The sequence below is a fragment of the Falco rusticolus genome, chromosome 4 (genome assembly GCF_015220075.1).
Source record: "Falco rusticolus isolate bFalRus1 chromosome 4, bFalRus1.pri, whole genome shotgun sequence".
Lineage (NCBI taxonomy): Eukaryota > Metazoa > Chordata > Aves > Falconiformes > Falconidae > Falco > Falco rusticolus.
The window spans coordinates 9,967,365-9,985,946 of record NC_051190.1 but is presented as its reverse complement, the minus strand read 5'-3'; the positions used below and the strand labels follow the sequence as shown (position 1 = coordinate 9,985,946).

Here is an 18,582-nt window from a genome sequence, read left to right as displayed (position 1 = left end):
TGGAGGGGTTCCCAAGTGGCACCTTCACTCTTTAATGTGCTTTCAGCATACTGCGACGTATTGCAGTGTATGTGTGCCAGGTTAAGTAGGTTTACCGATTATATTATCTCGTTTTAACTACACTAACCATTGTGAAACCAACAAGTGGCTTAAGATCATTGAAGATAATGCTAATAATGTGACCACGTGTGAACAATAAGAAAACAGTAGAGCTGACAGTTCCCCTACTTGTAGTACAGCCTCTGTCAACCACATTAGAATGTAAAAGCAATGACTGTCTAATTAGTTCTGATAAAGAGCTGGCCAAAATTGTCAAGACTATTGGAAATACAGATTTACAATTGCCATTGTGAAGGATGAACCTTGCTCAAAGTGTGATGGTGTGCCTCAAGATACTGGCTAACACTGTGAAGCCATCCCAACTAGCAAGACATGGGAAAACTAAGCACCTGGAACATGAAGAGAAACCTCTGCGATTTTTTCAGTGATGTTTGAAGCCATGCAATAACTCAATAAAATACAGAATTTCACTAAAGTTGATAAATCTTTGAAAACCAGTTTTTGTGAAATCTCTTTTGAGATTTCTTACTCATCAGTGAAAGAAAAAACACATAGTGCTGGGAAAGCACTTATTCTGCCTGCCACAGCAAAACTGGCTGAAATAATAGAGGGAAATACTGGAATGAAGAGTAAGGTTAAAGGTGGCACCACATGTGACGTTCAGTCATTGCAGCGTTCATAGGGAAACTGTCGCACCAATGAAGTTGGAGCCAGAAGTGCAGAGGATGTCATCAGTGTGGTTAATTTGCTAAAAACGAGACATCTAAATAGTGGAATCTTTACAGTAGTTTTTAAAGAGATGGGGAATGACCATGAAAATCTTTTGTGTCACACAGAGGTTCACTGGTTATCTTATGGCCAAGTGCTTAAGAGCTGTCACGCTCAAATCTTTGTGTTAAGCATTCTTCTGTCACAAAAAGACAAGTGTTCTAAATTTGCTGACCTCTTCTGTCATGGACAAGTGGCTGTCAGTAGTATGCTACCTAGCAGATCCTTAAAAAACCCCAACCGACCCGAAAAAAAACACCCCACCCCCAAAAAAGCCCACCCAAACCTGTCAATTAAACTGCCTCTTCAAGGCAAAGGTGACATTTTAACAATGAGTGAGAAAGTAACTGCTTTTCATGCTGTAGAAAGAGCCTTTAGGAAATGGGGATTTGGAAGTGTTTCCTTTGTTACGTGATTTTGTTGCAGAAAACAATGCCAGCTACTCACCTATAAAAACTCTTGTATTTTTACACTTAAAAAATCAGGAAAAATATTTTTCTAGCCTATTTTAAATTTTCTGAATGCAGAGTCAGTGGGTTTTGAACTAATTTTTTAAAAATGTAAAAATGCAACACATTGTTTGATTAGCTTGCAACAACAACTGACATTGGGGAGAACTGAAATTTACTAGCCAAATTTCAAGAAAAATCTTTACGTAGTTAGAGGATGGAAGTAAAAAACTGGTATCATGATCTAGTAAATGCAGCCAATGATGCACTTCCTGAGGTTATTTTTTCAGCTATGACAGCCATTGAAACCAAGCAACAAAATAAACTGAACTTAGAACCCGACCTTTGAATTGCCATATCACAAAATGTTAAATCAAGATTTTAAAAATAATGAAGCATGTTCAATCACATAGCTCTCACACAAAAATACGCTTAATATTTTACAGTAGGAACGAATTGTTTATTACTTTAAATAAAAATTATTTTAAAATAGTTTTTATCTTTATCTCATACTTTTTAAAATTTTTTATAATGTACATAATCTGGTAGCACAGTACGTACCTATGATTATTTTTTAAATAAACTGGGGGTTTGTGCTCAAAATTCTATTGATAGGAGTGCGTGATCAACACAATGTGGAGACTGCTGCGCTGTAGTGCACTCTCTACCAACACCTGTTCGTCATTTCTTTTTCTTCACACCAACTGAGATCCTAAATACAGTAACTTTTATACTCTTTTTTGGTAAACTTCAGCTGCAAACTGGATGAATCACCTCCCTGTGGGAAACAAAGCTGGGTCTTCTTTCTTGTAATGATCTGAGGTCAATCCTTTGGAAAGCTTGAGAGCGCACCTGCTCTTGAAATACATGATATTTCAATTACATTAATACATAATTACTAATTAATACATAATTAATATTAATAGGAAATACATGTTACATGAGGTAACATGGAGACTGGACACTTTCTCTTTTGTGGCCTTCATGTAGGCACAAATAGTGCTTTTGTTCCTTGGAATATTGAGAGCACATCAGGCAACTCAGTCTTTATCTTCTACAAAATTATAAAACATAAAAAATACCTCAACCATAAAACCATGAAAACCAATAAAACAGACAAGGTCCATGGAAAATCATACTTTTTTTTTTTTTAATTTCACAAGCATAGCATAAAATCAAATTAATCCATTTTGATTTATGTAGCACTTATCAGACACAGCCTTTGTAAGTTATGTATTCTGCCATATATAATGCTGTTGAAAAGTTGTAAATTAGATGAGGTAGTGGTAGTTAGTCTTGAAGAGCTATGCAGTGACTTTTAGACCTGAGCCACAGAAGTATCACAGGGTAACACTCTGGCATTACCCTGTGACATTTGCATCACCATGACTCTGTTTAGTGTTGTAACAAAGTAATTCCATGATGAGAACATTGCAAAGAAATGTGCAGACACTGTGCTGAGAATTAGATGTATTAGAGTAACTTGCAAAAAAATGGCTGTAGTTCTGGCATCAGTTATAAATAATTGGAAGTATTCACACACTGGAATGAATTCCATTCCATTTAAGTCAAGTTTTCTGTTATCCTGTACTACACTAGAACTAAAGAAGTTGTAACAACCGCTATCACTTTAATCTGGTAGTCTCAGAAATTATAGGAAGATGTTGTAATGGGGTATTTGTATAATTTGCTAGCAGAGTGTTACATTTCATTGCTAATAACGGAAATGTGAAGTTTCTAAAAAGTATTCCTGAGGGGATGAAGGTAATAATAATTTACATTGTGATAATTTGGAAGCCCCAAACTGAGACGTGGGCCCTTCCCCTCTAAGCATTACACAAGTATGTAGTAATTGCAGCCTTTGCCAAGGATTGAGTTCTAAATAGGCAAGATAGAAAATGCAGGAAGAACTGATGTGCAACAACAGGTATTAAACACAAACATATTTCATGTTGATGCATTTGGAAATATTAGTCTTCTATTTAAATGCCCTGCTGTTTGCAGGGATTGAATACCTGAAAGGATTTCGAGTAATACTTGAGGAGTTAAAATCAGAGGGAAGACAATGCCAGCAGATGATTTTAAAAGATCCAAAGCAGCTCAGCCCCAGTTTTAAACGAACAGTAAGTGCTTTGTTTCAAGAAGTTTCATTGTTGCTTGATTGTGTGAGTGGTCTTGAAAGTGTTTATATGCTGCATATGAAATCTAAATGTATCTCTATGCAGCTATATACAGAATGTGCTGTTTGCTAAGGATGCAGGTTGCTTCCTGCAAGTATCGTTCTTTGAACTAATGGTAGTTGTTACTTTAGAGACAGACCTAGTCCCCTTCTATAGAAGCTTTCATGAAGCTGGAAACCGTCATTTGGGTGACTGTGGAGTAAGGTGCACGTCTGTAATAGTCCACATCCAGCTCTGTATTGAGGTTTCACCTGTCAATGTCTAAAGGAGGGGTAGATAAAAGTTTCTTAATATATTAATTTCTGCTTATGTTTGTAAAACTGTGGGCTTATTTTGAGAGATACTTTCAGGTATAATAGTTGATTTTAAAATATGTTGCAATCTTGTCTTTTTGTAGGGAATGGAATCACAGCCCTTTGTAAATCTGAAGTTTGAAACAGATTACTTTGTAAAGATTGTTCCTTTTCCATCCCTTAAAAATGAAAGTAATTACCACCCATTTTTCTTCCGAACTAGACGTAAGTATTGCATACAGTATAGTATTGCATATCATCTCTTCACCGTTGGTGCCCCACCCTGGCTTTTTAGTTTTCCCAACAAAGGAATGTAGTAGATGATGATGTTAGATGAGTCTGGGTTAAGATCGTTACTGACAGAGTCTTCGAAGGAAGATCTGGGTGTTAAGTGGAAAGAATTTGAATGCCACAGATAAATCTGTGGTGTATGATAATATGTGTTAGGCAACAGCCAGAAGAAAAGTCTCGGGTAGGCCTGAGATTCTCTCAGGTTTGCCTACAGCAGGATTACTGCCATGGTTCTCGGGAACATTTCATTCATGGCCATGGTTTGCTCCTTCTCCCCTCTGCACATTCTGAAGAAGCTCAGGTTAGTTTTGTTTGAGACCACAGTTTCAAAAACAGTTATCTAGAGGTAGTATTGAGGAATACATATAAAATTCGATAGCAACAAATCAAATTAAATGAATTAAAATTACTTAGCAATTCTCATTGGAGTTAGAGAGCAGAAACTTGAATAAACTCCTCAGGGCTTAAATAGTGTGATGAGAAACTCCAAGTACCCTTTGGGGTGAAATGTTGATACTTGTCCTACTTAGGGTTTTTTTGCCCTGTAAAACTTTCTTAAAATAAGCCTGTCTGTTGATGCAGACAGCAGTAACATTTGTCTCTGTAATCGTGCTCAGCATACTTACTCTCAGTAAATGTATTTAAGTCTAGTTTCAGCTTGCTCTCCTGCTGTGCTGTGCCTGGTGCTATCACTTTCGTCTCACTCAGGAGTGCTATTTTCAAAGTAATGAACCTGTATTTCTCATATAAAGATGAGAAGGGATTTGAAATTATAACAAAGCAGCTGAGTTTGCAAAATATATTTACTCTAGGCATATCAGAGCCTTCAAAAAAATGGGGACATTGTCTTCAAAATGGTGAATTTGTTTCTTTTGCCCTCATTCTTTTTCTATTTAAATAGCATAGCATTTTTGTACTGTGTAATTAATAATTCTTATGTGTATTTGTAGCATGTGAATTGTTGCTACAGCCAGAAAACCTTGTCTGCAAACCTTGTAAGTAAAATGTAATACTTTCTGTATATTCATCTTACGAATAATTAACTGCACTTGAAGAGTCACTTTTTTCCAATTCATTACTCTCTCCTCTGACAGACTGGAAGCCAAGGAACCTAAATGTTACCCAGCAGGGTTTTAACATGCAAGTGTCCTTTGATCATGCACCTCACAACTTTGGCTTTAGATATTACTTTCTTCACTACAAACTTAAGCATGAAGGGCCATTTAAGCAGAAGACCTGCAAACAGGTACGTTGCTGAGTTTTGCAACTCTTAAAAAGCACAAGACCTACTAATACTAGGTGTTCTAAGGTTTTATAGATACTTGAAAAATAGAATACTATAAATTTTAAAATTTTAAAACTATTTGACATTATTTGTGTAAATAATAATTGTATTCTCATAGCACTTATCAGTCAAATCCAGGCTTGAGGGCTTCACTGGAGCTGGATGGCATAAACAAATAGGAAAAGTGTTCTCTCTATTGAAGACCCTACAACTAATTAGTACTTCAAACTGCAGTTTTATTATGTTTGTGACGCATATTATTTTGTATTGGTTTATTTCACCTTTACACCAAAATTGATCACTTCAGGCTACCCATCTGAGATTATCACAAGATAGTTATCATTTTAGTATGTGCATGGAATCAGGCTCTCTGTCATTTTGTACAGCTGTGTGCCGAAGTCTTATTATGGGAGCTGCAATTCGCTGTATTATTTTCCTTAACTTTGGTTAGTATCGATGCCAAGTTTGTTCTCACTAGTCACCCTTTCATCCTAAATCTCTAAAAGCTAAGCAGCTTCAGAACATAATGTAGAGTTTATGTGTTAGGCCAAACTTTAAGGATATATATTTTTTTTAATAATTAATCACGTTGTAGTTCTGCAGGCAGGCAACTGTAGTCCCTGCATATTTGAATGGAAAGACTTAGTTTTGCTGGTTTAAGGTGTCTTAATACAGGAGGGTATTCCATATTTCTAAATCAATGTGAATGTATTTTTAATTAGGTTTTTGAAGTATGTGAATGGCTTGCAAAGTATTCTCTTTCTTTGATGTAGGAGCAAAACACAGATACGACAAGTTGTATTCTTCAGAATGTATCTCCAGGGGATTATATAATTGAGGTAATATTTATAAATAGTAATTTATACAACAGCTACATGAGCACGTTGATGGAGAAATTATCTGAAATTGAAGTATTTCAAGTCACAGTGGTAAAAGTGGACTTCAGGCATCCCTATTAAAGTACCTTGGGCAAGTAAAGGTTTTTAGTCAGATTGCTCTTGACCTTTCCATAGTTTTTCTTCCCCGAATGCATAGCAGTTTCATTTGTGCTTTCAAGTAAAGTTGTGGACCTGCATAATTCTTGGACTTGAATTTTTTATTTTCTTTTTAATAGGAATTCTTTAGTTTGGCCAATTTTTACTATACTTGAAAGCTGTGTATTTCTCTTGGTGATGATAATATGTGAACTCTGAAAGTTAATATTGCGACATTAAACTATGTACCCACAAAGACAAAGTGATTTCACTAATTACTAGTTTGTGGTGCTCTTTAATTTTAACTTTGAACAGTAAGTTTCTTCACATTTGGTCATAATAGCTGTTACAGTGTTTACATATTATAGAAAATGAATAAAATTAAATTTCCACAAAATAAATTCAACTCTTACTTTTCAAAGCTGGTTGATGACACTAATACAACAAGGAAAACTATGCACTATGCGCTAAAACCAGGTATGAATTTCCTTTTTAAACAGTATACAGTATTTGTATTATTAATTTAGATTGTTTTAATTATGTTGGAAAGAAATTTCTGTTTGACCTGTTGTTGCATTAAGGGGCAAGAGTCTTAAGTAGCCAGGGGCAGGGGCAGACAGCCCTCCCAGTTGAGTCACAAGGTTCAGAAAGGATACCCTTGTTTTCTAAGCTCCTTCTCAAAGGGGAGTCTAGGTGCAGCTGCATCTGATTGTAGTCTCAGATTTGGGCAACGGGTTTAAGTCTAAAGGATTATATGTACAGCCACTCATTGGAGTTACCATTAACATGTCAGAGCCCAGCCAAAGGACTTTTATCGAGAGTCAACGTTTGCCTGTTAGAGTCCAGTTTTAAGGACTTGAAGTGGAACAGTTTAGCAAAGTGGATGAAAATAGATGGTGTGTTAAGGTGGCAGATACGACAAATTCAGAATTGCCACCTTAACTGGTAAATGGTAAATGCACTTACTGCAGCAATCGAGCTCGAGTTCAGCGCTTCAGTTAACAATACTTTCCTGGGTGACATCAGGTGTAGCTGGGGGCACAGCTCTTACTAGAGGTGTCCGGGCTCAGGGAGGAGAGAGGTCCAGACTCATTGACTTGTCCAGTGGTTGGAGTTCTTGTCCTCAAAACAGAGGATTCTGAACGCCGGGTTTATACTGACAGTGAGGCAGGCCCAAGTCAGTTATTGTGTGCTGATGGACCCTCGGAGGTCAGCAGGGCCCATGGGTCAGCACAGGGCAGGGTATTCGGTACAGATGTGGGGGGGATCTTCCTGGCTTTTGCTGAAGCAATGCTGGACTGTGAAGCCTTTGCCTCCACCCAGGCATCACTCAGTTGGGTTGATTGTTAGACCTGTTAACTGTTCTGTGAGATCTCAGGTCAAACCCCTGAGGCCACTTCGAGTCGAATACTGCCATGACAGACCAGACACGGTTATTATCTCTGCCATTGGTAGTTCGTTGATAAAGAGGTGAGGGACAGGATGGGGGTTGTGGGGGGAGCACACCACCACACCTGTGTCTGTTTGCTGTCATCAGGACTACTGAGGCAATGGTGCTGTGATTTTTCGACTTAAGGAAAAAAGAGTAGACATGCACACTTGTAAATATGCATCTGCATCTCTGTACATTTATATTTAGTACAGATTAGATCAACATGTCATTGAGAATCTTTGTGGGAAAGTCATTTTTGTTGTATATATGGACACGAAGAATCGTAGCCTGTATTTTAATTGCGTACAACTGATGCATGCAGTAGTGTGGAAATAATGTAATGAAACTGAGAGCAGCCTAAACACTACCTGCCTGTGTGCTTCAGCCCTGAAATCCAGCAGTCTGGAAAACCTGTCGGGAGGATGCTTAGCATGTCTATTTATCAGACAGGTTATTGAAAAGCTAAGTAGGGATTTCAGAATGTGTCTGCAGACAGAAAACATAGCTATAGATGAAGGCAGTGGGCAGGATGGACTGAATCATAGTTGCTAAAGATAACTTGTGCAGGAAGACAGTTCTTTCTAAGTGGCTAGTTCAGCACCCTGGAACAAAAGTCTGTCAGGTCCGAATGAGTATCGCGTACCTTATCAAAACTTGCAGCGGGGGAGGGTATGAATTGGCATGCAGCACCTGTTACTTGTGATAGTCACTAATGCTGTGGTGATGAGGTAAACCTGCATGAAACCTATTTAAAATGGAGCAGAACATGATGTTTGATTCTACTCTATATTTGAGAATGATAATAATGTACTGTAGCAGTTTTATTTTATGTTCCCAGTGTGAAGGTTTTATTAGCTAATTATAGCATCGCTTATTTGCATGTGGCTAATTCTACTTTATTTTTCAAAGTACATTCTCCGTGGGCAGGACCGATAAGAGCTATCGCCATTACAGTCCCTTTAGTTGTCATTTCAGCATTTGCAACCCTTTTCACAGTGATGTGCCGCAAGAAACAGCAAGGTAAGATGTTTTTTCGTTACAGAGTTCCATTTAAAGATACAGTTTTTCAACCAAAAAAGTCTTTAACTAGTAGGTTTATTCCAGAAGTACCTTTATCTGAAGAGTGCTCTTTTCTACTTCTCTCTTCTTCCTCCCCACAGCTCTTTTGCATGTTGGAACTTGCAGCAAATTCTTAATCAGTGCTTGATCATAATTTGTTGCCATAGAAGTATTGTATCACAAATCAAGATGTCACTGTAGAAAGGAGAGAACAGAATTGTTGTTAGGAAATACTTTTGAGTTTGAGTTTCTTTTTATTTGTGAAAGTACTACATGACAACGTAGAATACAAGCAGATCTGTAAACATTCCCTTATTTCATTCAGAAATGTCTAGTTCGTATTTATTTAAAATATGGAAATATTTAAAATATAACATATTTTAATAAACATAACATATGAAATAAACATAAGGAAAGTAAAACTGTGTGATACCAATGCAGTTCTCAGGACTGTCTGGAATACTGCCTGTTTCTGTTATTCCAGATCTGCTCACTTTCCTGGAAGTCGCTTTTACACTTCATCCTAAGCCATCTTCCTAAATTTACTCTTTCTCAGACTTACTTGCAGATGTTTCTCTAAATTAGATTCCATCCTTCTGCTGGCTTCTCCTCTGTGTCTAGGAGCTGGCAAGCCATACTTGTCACATTGAGATGTTAAAAATCAATTGGCATTTTTTGTAGAATTGAGGGAATCATGCAGTTTCATGAATATGGAAAAAGATTACTTCCCCGAACCTCACATATCTGTGTTATCCATCTGAATTTTGGCATTGAGGTATACTGCAAGTGCTATATGCCATCTGGGTTAAATCCTTTTACCTTCTGGTCTTCTGTAGCTATCCCTTTGCTCACAGCTAGCACAGTTCCAACAAAAAACTGAGACAAATCACTGAGGATTTGTCTGGAGAGAGAGTTGTTCCAGAATAGTTATTCCTGATGAATAGTTCTAAATTAAATCCCTAGATGGATACTTGTGTTTTGAAATATTAATACATTATTCCAAATTAGCTTAATCAACTGTAGAACTAGATTGAATTAGTCTGGCGTAAGACCAGACCTTTACATTGCAGTATAAAAGCATCTATACAAGGAAAGAAACGCCAATAGCTATTTTGATTTAATTAATCATAACTTAATTCAAATCAATGTCAAGTTTAATGTCCAAACTTATGTATATGTATATATATCTACCAGAAAGATACTGTATGGTATTCTGAAGGGATCTGTGTTCTGGAATTTAATATTCTTACCTGGCTTGTGTTGTGCATGTGTGTTTTTGTTTTAAAACGAGACTTTGTTATACAGGAAAATCTTGATGATACATCTTTAAGGCTTATAGTATTTGAACAGAGATGAAGACTCATAAAGCTGGGTAGAGGTGAAACAACCTCATTCTATTTATAAAAGAAACCTTTCTTAAGTTTTCTGAGCTGTACAGTAATAACTGCACATTTCACTTTCAGAGTGTGTTCCACATATGTAGCCACTCATAAGCTGGATAAATAGAGCGTGTGCAACTTTTCTTTTTCAGGCTGGAAAGGAAAGAACAATCTTTTGAAAAAATGTCATTACTGTTTGCATTAGTAATGAGCCTGCAAAAGTTTTTTTTAAAAAAAAAAAAACACAAAACAAAACCAAAAAATAAACCCAAGCCTTGTAGTGTGAACTCTCTTTCTGTCTTCCAATGTAGAAAATATATATTCTCATCTAGATGAGGAGAGCTCAGAATCTTCAGCATATGCTGCAGGTCTCCATGTGGAAAGGCTTCGTCCCCGGCCAAAAGTGTTCATCTGCTATTCCAGTAAAGATTGCCAGAAACACATTAATGTCATCCAGTGCTTTGCTTATTTTCTTCAGGACTTCTGTGGCTGTGAGGTAAACTCAGCATTTCTTCTGTAAACAGTTTTTCCTTGATTGAAGCAGCAGCCCCAGAACTCATAATAATATGTGCTTGAAAATGAGGTATTTCAATCTCTCCTTCCACAGAAATAACTTCTGTTGTTTTTCTAAATATTTGCCATATAATTACTATTTTTTTAACTTATGGAAAGGAACACATCACAGCCTGCTTAAAAAAAAAATGGAATTGTGGAAAGCTTGTACTATACTGATTCCAGGATTTTCATTCAGCCCTGTTTTAATTTGTTTTTCTGTTTAGTAGGTCTTGCATCGTTATAGTCAGCAGCCACAAAGAGGTATTGGTGTGTACCTGATATATTTCAGTATTCCTAAAATAAATTTTTATTGTAATTTAAAAGCAGCTGACTCTATCAAAACTCCTACACATAGAGCAAAATCTCTGTAATTAGGATTAATTATTAGTTATGAATTTTTATTGATTTTTTTAAAAAATTCTGTTCCCTTTAATGCTGTAAAATCTGTGTGTTTTTCTTGGTTTTGATATAAAGCTTTGAGAAAGACATTCAAATTGTTACTTTGAACGTCAAGGCTTATAATCTCAGGCTGCTTGCTAAAATACAATCAATATATGGCCGGCCTTTCACTTTTTAGCTGTATAAAGACAAGACAGCCGTTACTCTCGCTGCGTTTTACCGTGCGGCGGGACTCGGAAGGGACCAGCCCTGTCACCCATGCGGCCACCCTGCCCTCCAGCGGCCAACCCGGCCACATCGCCATGCCCCTCTTCGGGGCGGGGGGGGCTCATAATTCATCCATATGTTTAAAAGAGTTCAGGTCAGGTGTTTAAAAGTAACTTATTTGAATCCCCTTTTCCGGGATGTACTTTGGCCCTGCTACGTCATCCTTTGGAATAGTGTTAAGGTGAGCTGTTACCACTATAACTATGTACCCTAACGTAACTCTGCACATATAACTATGTAACACATGGAACATATGGTGTTAGGCACCATTTAAGGTTTACATAACAGAATACTGATAGCATCTACATACAGAAATAATGTGGTGTTATTAAAGCTGTGGAGTTTAATATTAAAAGTGATGCCCGATGCATAATGGAACAGTCACGCAAGTATTTTTCATATGGATTGCAGATCCATTATTTTCCAAATGGATCAGTATTTTCATATGGAATGTTTTCTCAAGAATGAAAAACTCAGGGCCATTTAATAGCTATTTAAAATAATAACTTGACCATACTAGAAATCCTTTAATACAGATAGCAGATCAGACAGTATTTTGAAGAACAGAAACAAAACCAGACACAAAATAAAAACTTACCTGTGTTTTACCTTTATCAGAATATCTCCCAAACAGCTGCAAAATGACTTGTCTTCCCCATACACAGAATAGAATAGTTCTGGTGGAAGGGACCTGCAATGATCATCTGGTCCAACTGCTTGACTGCTTCAGGCCTGATTGCTTTCCCCCTGTAGCTGACCGTCTGGTAACAGCTTTCATGAGTCCTTGAGTTCCAGGCATCCATCTACTCTCTGTTTTCTGGCATGGCAAAGCTTTCCACTCTTAGGGTGACAGAGCAAAAATACTTTGTTGTCTGGAAAAACGCTTGAGAGAAGGCTTTGTAAGTGTTTTCATGTGTGTCTATTATGGAAGTTTTTTGCATCTGTTTTTTTCTGTTGTTCTACTGCTTGTTCTGTCTTTCGTGGGGTAGTGTGTTGTGTCCTTCACCTTGGTGTACATGGGCATTTCAGATCATGTAGAATGTTTAGAAAAAAAGTACAAAATCAGATAACTCTTATGATAAAAATTTTCAGAGCTTTCTTACCAGAGACAAGCTTCTGCTGTTTTGCATCCTAACTGAAAGGATTTGGATGTTGTACACACTAGCTATGTTTGTACCTAGATATGAAAATTCTTGGCATCAGACTTCATGAATATGCAAAAGATCATAAATTACTATGGTAGTTAGGGGCATGGTTTAATGGTGGACTTGGCAGTGCTACGTTAATGGTTGGACTCGATCTTAAAGGTCTTTTCCAACCGAAATGATTCTGTGATTCTGTGATTTTTGTTATATTCAGCCCGTTATGGACCCAGATATATAACAGTTAAATTGTCTGAGGCAGTCTGGAAGGTTTTCCTTTTTACCTTAGCAATTCACCCACTTCCTTAGCCCACTGAAGTATTCAGCCCACAAAGTTTAGAATGAGCATGAGGCCATATTTATTTTGGTGAATAACTACTGACATAGTTAATATCACTGATTCCAATTTGTCCACTATCAATACTAGGTTAGTTATTACTTATTTCTCTTTTAGAACAGCTTATATTTGCATCAGGGACAAGCTGTAGTTAAACTCCTCATTAATTCTCAGTTGTGTGTTAAATAAAAGCTGACTCAATATAACTCATCTCAATTTTATTAGCAAAAATATCTTAATAATCTAATAGTCAATATCGACCAGAATGTTCTTTTCTTTTACAGGTGGCTTTAGATTTGTGGGAAGATCTAAAAATTTGTAAAGAAGGTCAGAAAGAGTGGCTTATTAAAAAAATAAACGAGTCCCAGTTCATCATCATTGTGTGTTCCAAGGGAATGAAATACTTTGTTGAAAAAAGGAACTGGAAACACAGAGGGGTAACCAAAGATGCAGGAAGAGGAGAGCTCTTTCTGTTTGCTGTGTTGACTGTTGCAGAGAAGCTTCGTCAAGCAAAGCAGAATTCAAATGACCTCTGCAAGTTTATTGCAGTCTATTTTGATTACTCCTGTGAAGGAGACATCCCTGGTATTCTGGATCTCAGTACAAAATACAAACTCATGGACAATCTCCCTCAGCTGTATTCACATTTACACTCCAGAGATCCTAGTGTACAGGACTCGGAGGCGTGTCCTGTTAACATTAGTAAAAGGAATTATTTCAGGAGCAAATCTGGGAGGTCGCTTTATGTTGCCATTTGCAATATGCATCAGTTCATTGATCAGGAACCAGACTGGTTTGAGAAACAATTTATTCCCTTCCCTCCACCTTCATTACATTACTCAGAGCCTGTTATGGAAAAGTTTGATTCAGGCTTGGTTTTAAATGACTTAGTGAATAAGCAGGTGATGGATGGCGATTTTTACCTGAAAACAGATGCAAATATTATTTCGGTGGCCAATTCAGACTCTCACTGTATAATTCAGCACTTAAACCTTGGAGAAGACACAGAAACTCAGGACATTCAAGGTGGTGGCAGCTTTGTTCTTCAGCCGTTGTTGCATGTTGTTAAAGCTTCAAATCTTAAAGATATGCCTCGAGATTCTGGAATCTATGATTCATCTGTTCCTTCATCTGAATTATCCTTATCTTTAATGGAAGGACTATTGACAGACCAAATTGAAACATCTTCCATTACAGGAAGTGTTTCTTCATCATCAGGTTTAGGTAAGATACCCCGCAGTGTTTCAAAAATTATATTCAGTTATTGTGAGTGTATTTCTGCCATCTCAAAATACTTTAAGATAATATGTGAGGAGCCGTATAGATGGCTGCAGAAAAAGGTAATGGTAAAAATGATAGGTTTTAAGTCACTTCTGAAAAATTACTCTCTTCCTTAACTGGGGGGGGGGGGGGGGGGGGGGAAGGGATGGGATTCTTAGCTAATTAAGATTTCACTAGAATTCCATTAATAAGTCACTTCTCATTAATTGACCTACTATTGGAGAGATGGGTTCTTTCTTCCAGGGACTCCCTGGCAGCTGGGATACTCGGCTTACAGCTGTGTGGTTATTAAACCAAGAGGGTGATATGGTGAAGCATTCTTACAGAACAGCCATAAATCTAAAAGTGACATCCTATCTGCTCCAGCACATACTAGAACCGTTAGAGCTATAGTCTGTACTGTGGCTAACTCACGTTTCAGAATGACATTAGGCTTCTCATCAGATACGCGGCTGGGGGGAATGACCACATGGGCTTCAGTGGGAGAATTTAAATGCTTGCAAGACACTCTCCAACATAGGTATGCAGCTTAGATGCCTACAGTTTGAAGGTGTAAATATTCCCACAGACTATCTCAAAAGCTGATCTGACCTTTGTAGTTGGAGTACATTGAACTGGTATCACAACTACATCAGAGTGAAATGGATTTATTATTATTATTATTATTATTATTATTATTATTACTATTACTATTACTATTATTCAGATTAAGTCATAAATAATGTTTGGTGCCAGAATTAACTTGGGCTGAGAGATGTAGGTGTTGATTTACAGATATAGCATCTCTATCTAGGGTAGATGTTAGGCTTTTCTCTTGGATAAATGGATTATTTATTATTATTATTGTTATTATTCAGATAAGTCATAAATAATGTTTGGTGCCAGAATTATCCTGGGCTGAGAGATGTAGGTGTTGATTTACAGATATAGCATCTCTATCTATAGGGTAGATAGTCTATAAGACAAAATAACTAAGATCTGAAAACTTTTCAGGGAGAAAAAATTACAGATTTACTGATTTAATTAAATAAGCTACAAATACACAGTTACTGTTTCAGAATTAATATTATATTCTTTAATTTCCTGCCATCTTCTAATCTGGCCTTTTCTCACATTTGTGGGAAAAAATACAGATGATAAACTGTAAAGGTTCTAGTGCTGGATGAAACTAGGATGCTAGTTGAAAATCTATGGCCTTTTGGTAAGAATGCCTTTCCAGTATTCCCTTCCCGATTCAGTCGTGGAGCTGTCAGCTGGGTATCCCAGCTGCCGGGGAGTCACTGGAAGAAAGAGGCAGTCTGTGCAGTAATTAATTCTCAAGTCACATAGCTACTTGTTAGCATGTTTCAGCTACGGAGGTTAAACATTGTAGCATTAGCGTTGGCTCTTAACACTGATGTTCCAGCATCTTAGGAAACCACAGGTTTGGTTTTCCAGTTCACTGTCCTTGTCCAAAGACCACCCTGACTCTCACTCAAACCTCCCCTCAACCAAAACCACAGTCCTAGTTAGGTACAGGGAACAAAGGAGACAGTATCTAGAACTGAGCATCATCTGCCTATTAGAGTGCAACCCATTAAATCTTTTTACAGTCCCAGACATACAAAAATACTTACATGCCTAATAACTGGAGGAGTAGATAGATTTTTTTTTTTAGCTTTTATTCTTGTTCTAAGAATAACCTTGGACATGCCTAGGTTATTACTCTGAAGTCACAGTACCATTTCTGTTCTGGCTACCTGTTTTTTACCCATTACTTGGTGAGAACAGCAGTGAATAGCTCTGTCATTTAACATCTTCAGGTGGATCTTTCCTTTCTTCTTTAAAGGCCAGTTTGATTTCATCTTCTGAATTAAAATCGTAAGTCACATGATTTGTAATACTTTCTGTCTTTCAGTGCAGTTCATGTGCAGACTACTGATCTGCAAAGAAAAGATTCTCAGAGATCATCAACTGCAGTTCAAACCAGCTTAATTTTGAGGAAGTACCAAGAACTAAACCTTTGCTAGGTCCATTCACTAATAAGGTCTTCCCTAAGCAGCCCTGCCTGGGCAGAAAATTTGTATTGATTCATTAGATAAGGGGTTGCTGAGCATGGTAGTTCAGCCTCATGAATGTATGGCATTATGATCTGGAGTGGTTTTTTTCTAAGTTTTCTTTGCATTGTTTCTAAAATGTTGACCAAATACAAAATCAGTGTTTCAGTTAATGAATCTCACTTTTTTTTTCCTTTTTATAGGGGAAGAAGAACCTCCTGTAATCACCGCTACAAAATTTTTAGTACCTGGAATCTGTAAAGCAGAACTTCACTGCCATATCCATACTGATGAACTGCAGGCGATTGCTCCTTTATAATACATTACAATGTTGTTATGCATTGCCACTTTATCAACAGCCTCTGTTTGTGCTTCAACTACCACACTGTCTCAGCACTAAATCTACTTGAAGGACCAAATACTCTCTGAAGAAGATCTGTTATTCCTAAGGGATTTCTTTTATGGCCAGTAAACTTGAATCTGTTGATCTTTATATGAAGTCTTTCATGGTTTGAAAAATGCAGCATGGAAAAATAGATGGGAATACATTTCAAAATTATTATGACTAATTTACATGTCATGATACTACAGTGTTTACAGATGCTGTAATAAAAATTGAGTTTTTCGGCTAGAAATAATATTGCAACTGGACATAAAATAGCTTGGAACATTAGCAAATTTTGTAGTCCAGCCTCTAGTTTTAAGTGCTGACATACTTGATGGCAGGAGAGTTGTGGTGAATGAGAGCAGGATTGTTTTCAGAAGCAAGGTAAAATACCAAAGGTGAGATCAAGAACTCTATATCAGAAGAAATAATTTTCTTTTAGAAATGTTTGAGCTCCTTTCCTGCAGTCTCCTCTCTCTCCCAAATATTAATGTATTTAATGTCAGATAAGGGCAGGTCTCCCTCTTCTGTATGATTTTTCTATCTCTTCTCCACAATCCGTCTAGTTATGACTCACAAGTAGTACCACACCGAGTCTGAACTATCATTTTTATAATAGACAAAAATACAGATCCTGCATATGCTGAGTGATACCGTGGAAACAAAATTTCCTGTTTTCTTCCTGGAAGGGCTAATATAAATAATACTTTAAATAGATTGGGGAAGAGTTGCCAAATTTTTTATTTAAGACATTATTCAGGAGTTGTTCAGCCATGAGATTAGTATGCTTTATGGGGGATTTCATATTATCCTTCAATGACATGCTGCTACAAAATCGCCTGGTGTAAAACAAATTAAGACAGGCATGAGTACTTCGTTCTGTTTTAAGCCAACCAGTAAACAGAACCCATGAGTTATTTTGCAGTTCACACTACTTATCATTGCTTAAAGATTAAGATAGTATAATGCTACTAGTATTGTAATACTACTAGTGTTACATTAACAAAAAATGCTAAAACTACAACTGGACATGTTTACATAAAGACATGGAGCATGCGTGTCCTTTCTTCTGCAGTGACCAGGTAGGTGTACCATCATCCAAAATCTCTGCTGTCTCCAGAGAGCAACTTTTCATAAGTAAAACCCATCTATGTAACTGCAATTGTAGGCATTATTATAACAAACATGATAACAGCAAATAATAAAGGACACCGTAGCAATGTGTTTCTGCTAATTTTGCTCATGGAGTCAGATTCTGTCTCATTTAACCTGTCTTCACATTCCACTAACAGGTTGCTTTACATCAAGGGAGAACTTGAACACCTGAAATACTCTCTCAGTTTTGGTAGATGAGAATTAGCTCTTGCTAATAACCGTTACATTGTATTATCCATTTCAATAGCCTGAGATAGAACTGTTAAACTGGTGATGGTTTTGGCTGAGTAACTTTAAAGCTCCTGGGTACTTTTTTACATCAGTTTATATTTAATTATTTGAATTTCCAAACAAAAGACTTGCAGTTGTTGTCACAGGTGGAGTAAGAGAGTGCTGTGACGGTTATTTGAATATAACCATCGATGGCACGACTCTGGCATGCTTCGCAATTGTGATGAGGAATTCTGTGATCAACTAGATGTATGCATCAGATTTGGAGGGCCTTGTCCATTAATGTAAAGTTCCTTACTTTTTCTGTTTTCTGAATTTGAAAGAACACTAACTGGAAAACCTGAAACTCACAATAGCTAAGTAAGTTTAGGTAGTTTTACATACATGGTGAATCATCTGCACCTTCAATTTATTTTTTTTTTTTGTATGCTGTGCCTTCGGCTGTACTGAAGGCACAGTTCTTCATGTGTTTCCGTTTTTTGAAATTGAAAAATACCTGGGTCAAACCAGGCAGAAAAATCTAGAGGTAAATGCTCTTCCACTAAATCCAGCTATGAAGGATCCTGATTCAGTGTAATTCTTACCATTTTACTAAAGAGTTTGCATTGATAAGAGACAGGCAGA

General features: G+C 37.1%; 1 protein-coding gene across 2 annotated transcripts in view; it reads left to right on the top strand.

Annotated features, from left to right (window-relative positions):
* The window catches only part of IL17RD (interleukin 17 receptor D), a 51,375-nt gene extending 33,796 nt beyond the window's left edge, over positions 1–17,579 (top strand). Inside the window, exons 4-13 of one of the 2 annotated variants that reach the window (XM_037386695.1) lie at positions 3,282–3,400; positions 3,855–3,975; positions 4,992–5,036; positions 5,136–5,287; positions 6,100–6,165; positions 6,723–6,777; positions 8,642–8,752; positions 10,482–10,666; positions 13,155–14,094; positions 16,391–17,579. In XM_037386695.1, coding sequence (XP_037242592.1) covers positions 3,282–3,400; positions 3,855–3,975; positions 4,992–5,036; positions 5,136–5,287; positions 6,100–6,165; positions 6,723–6,777; positions 8,642–8,752; positions 10,482–10,666; positions 13,155–14,094; positions 16,391–16,506 — 1,910 coding nt within the window. In that variant the 3' untranslated portion in view covers positions 16,507–17,579. The remainder of the gene's footprint in view (positions 1–3,281; positions 3,401–3,854; positions 3,976–4,991; positions 5,037–5,135; positions 5,288–6,099; positions 6,166–6,722; positions 6,778–8,641; positions 8,753–10,481; positions 10,667–13,154; positions 14,095–16,390) is intronic. The other variant, XM_037386696.1, reaches the window with a different exon arrangement.
* The last annotated feature ends 1,003 nt before the right edge of the window (positions 17,580–18,582 follow it).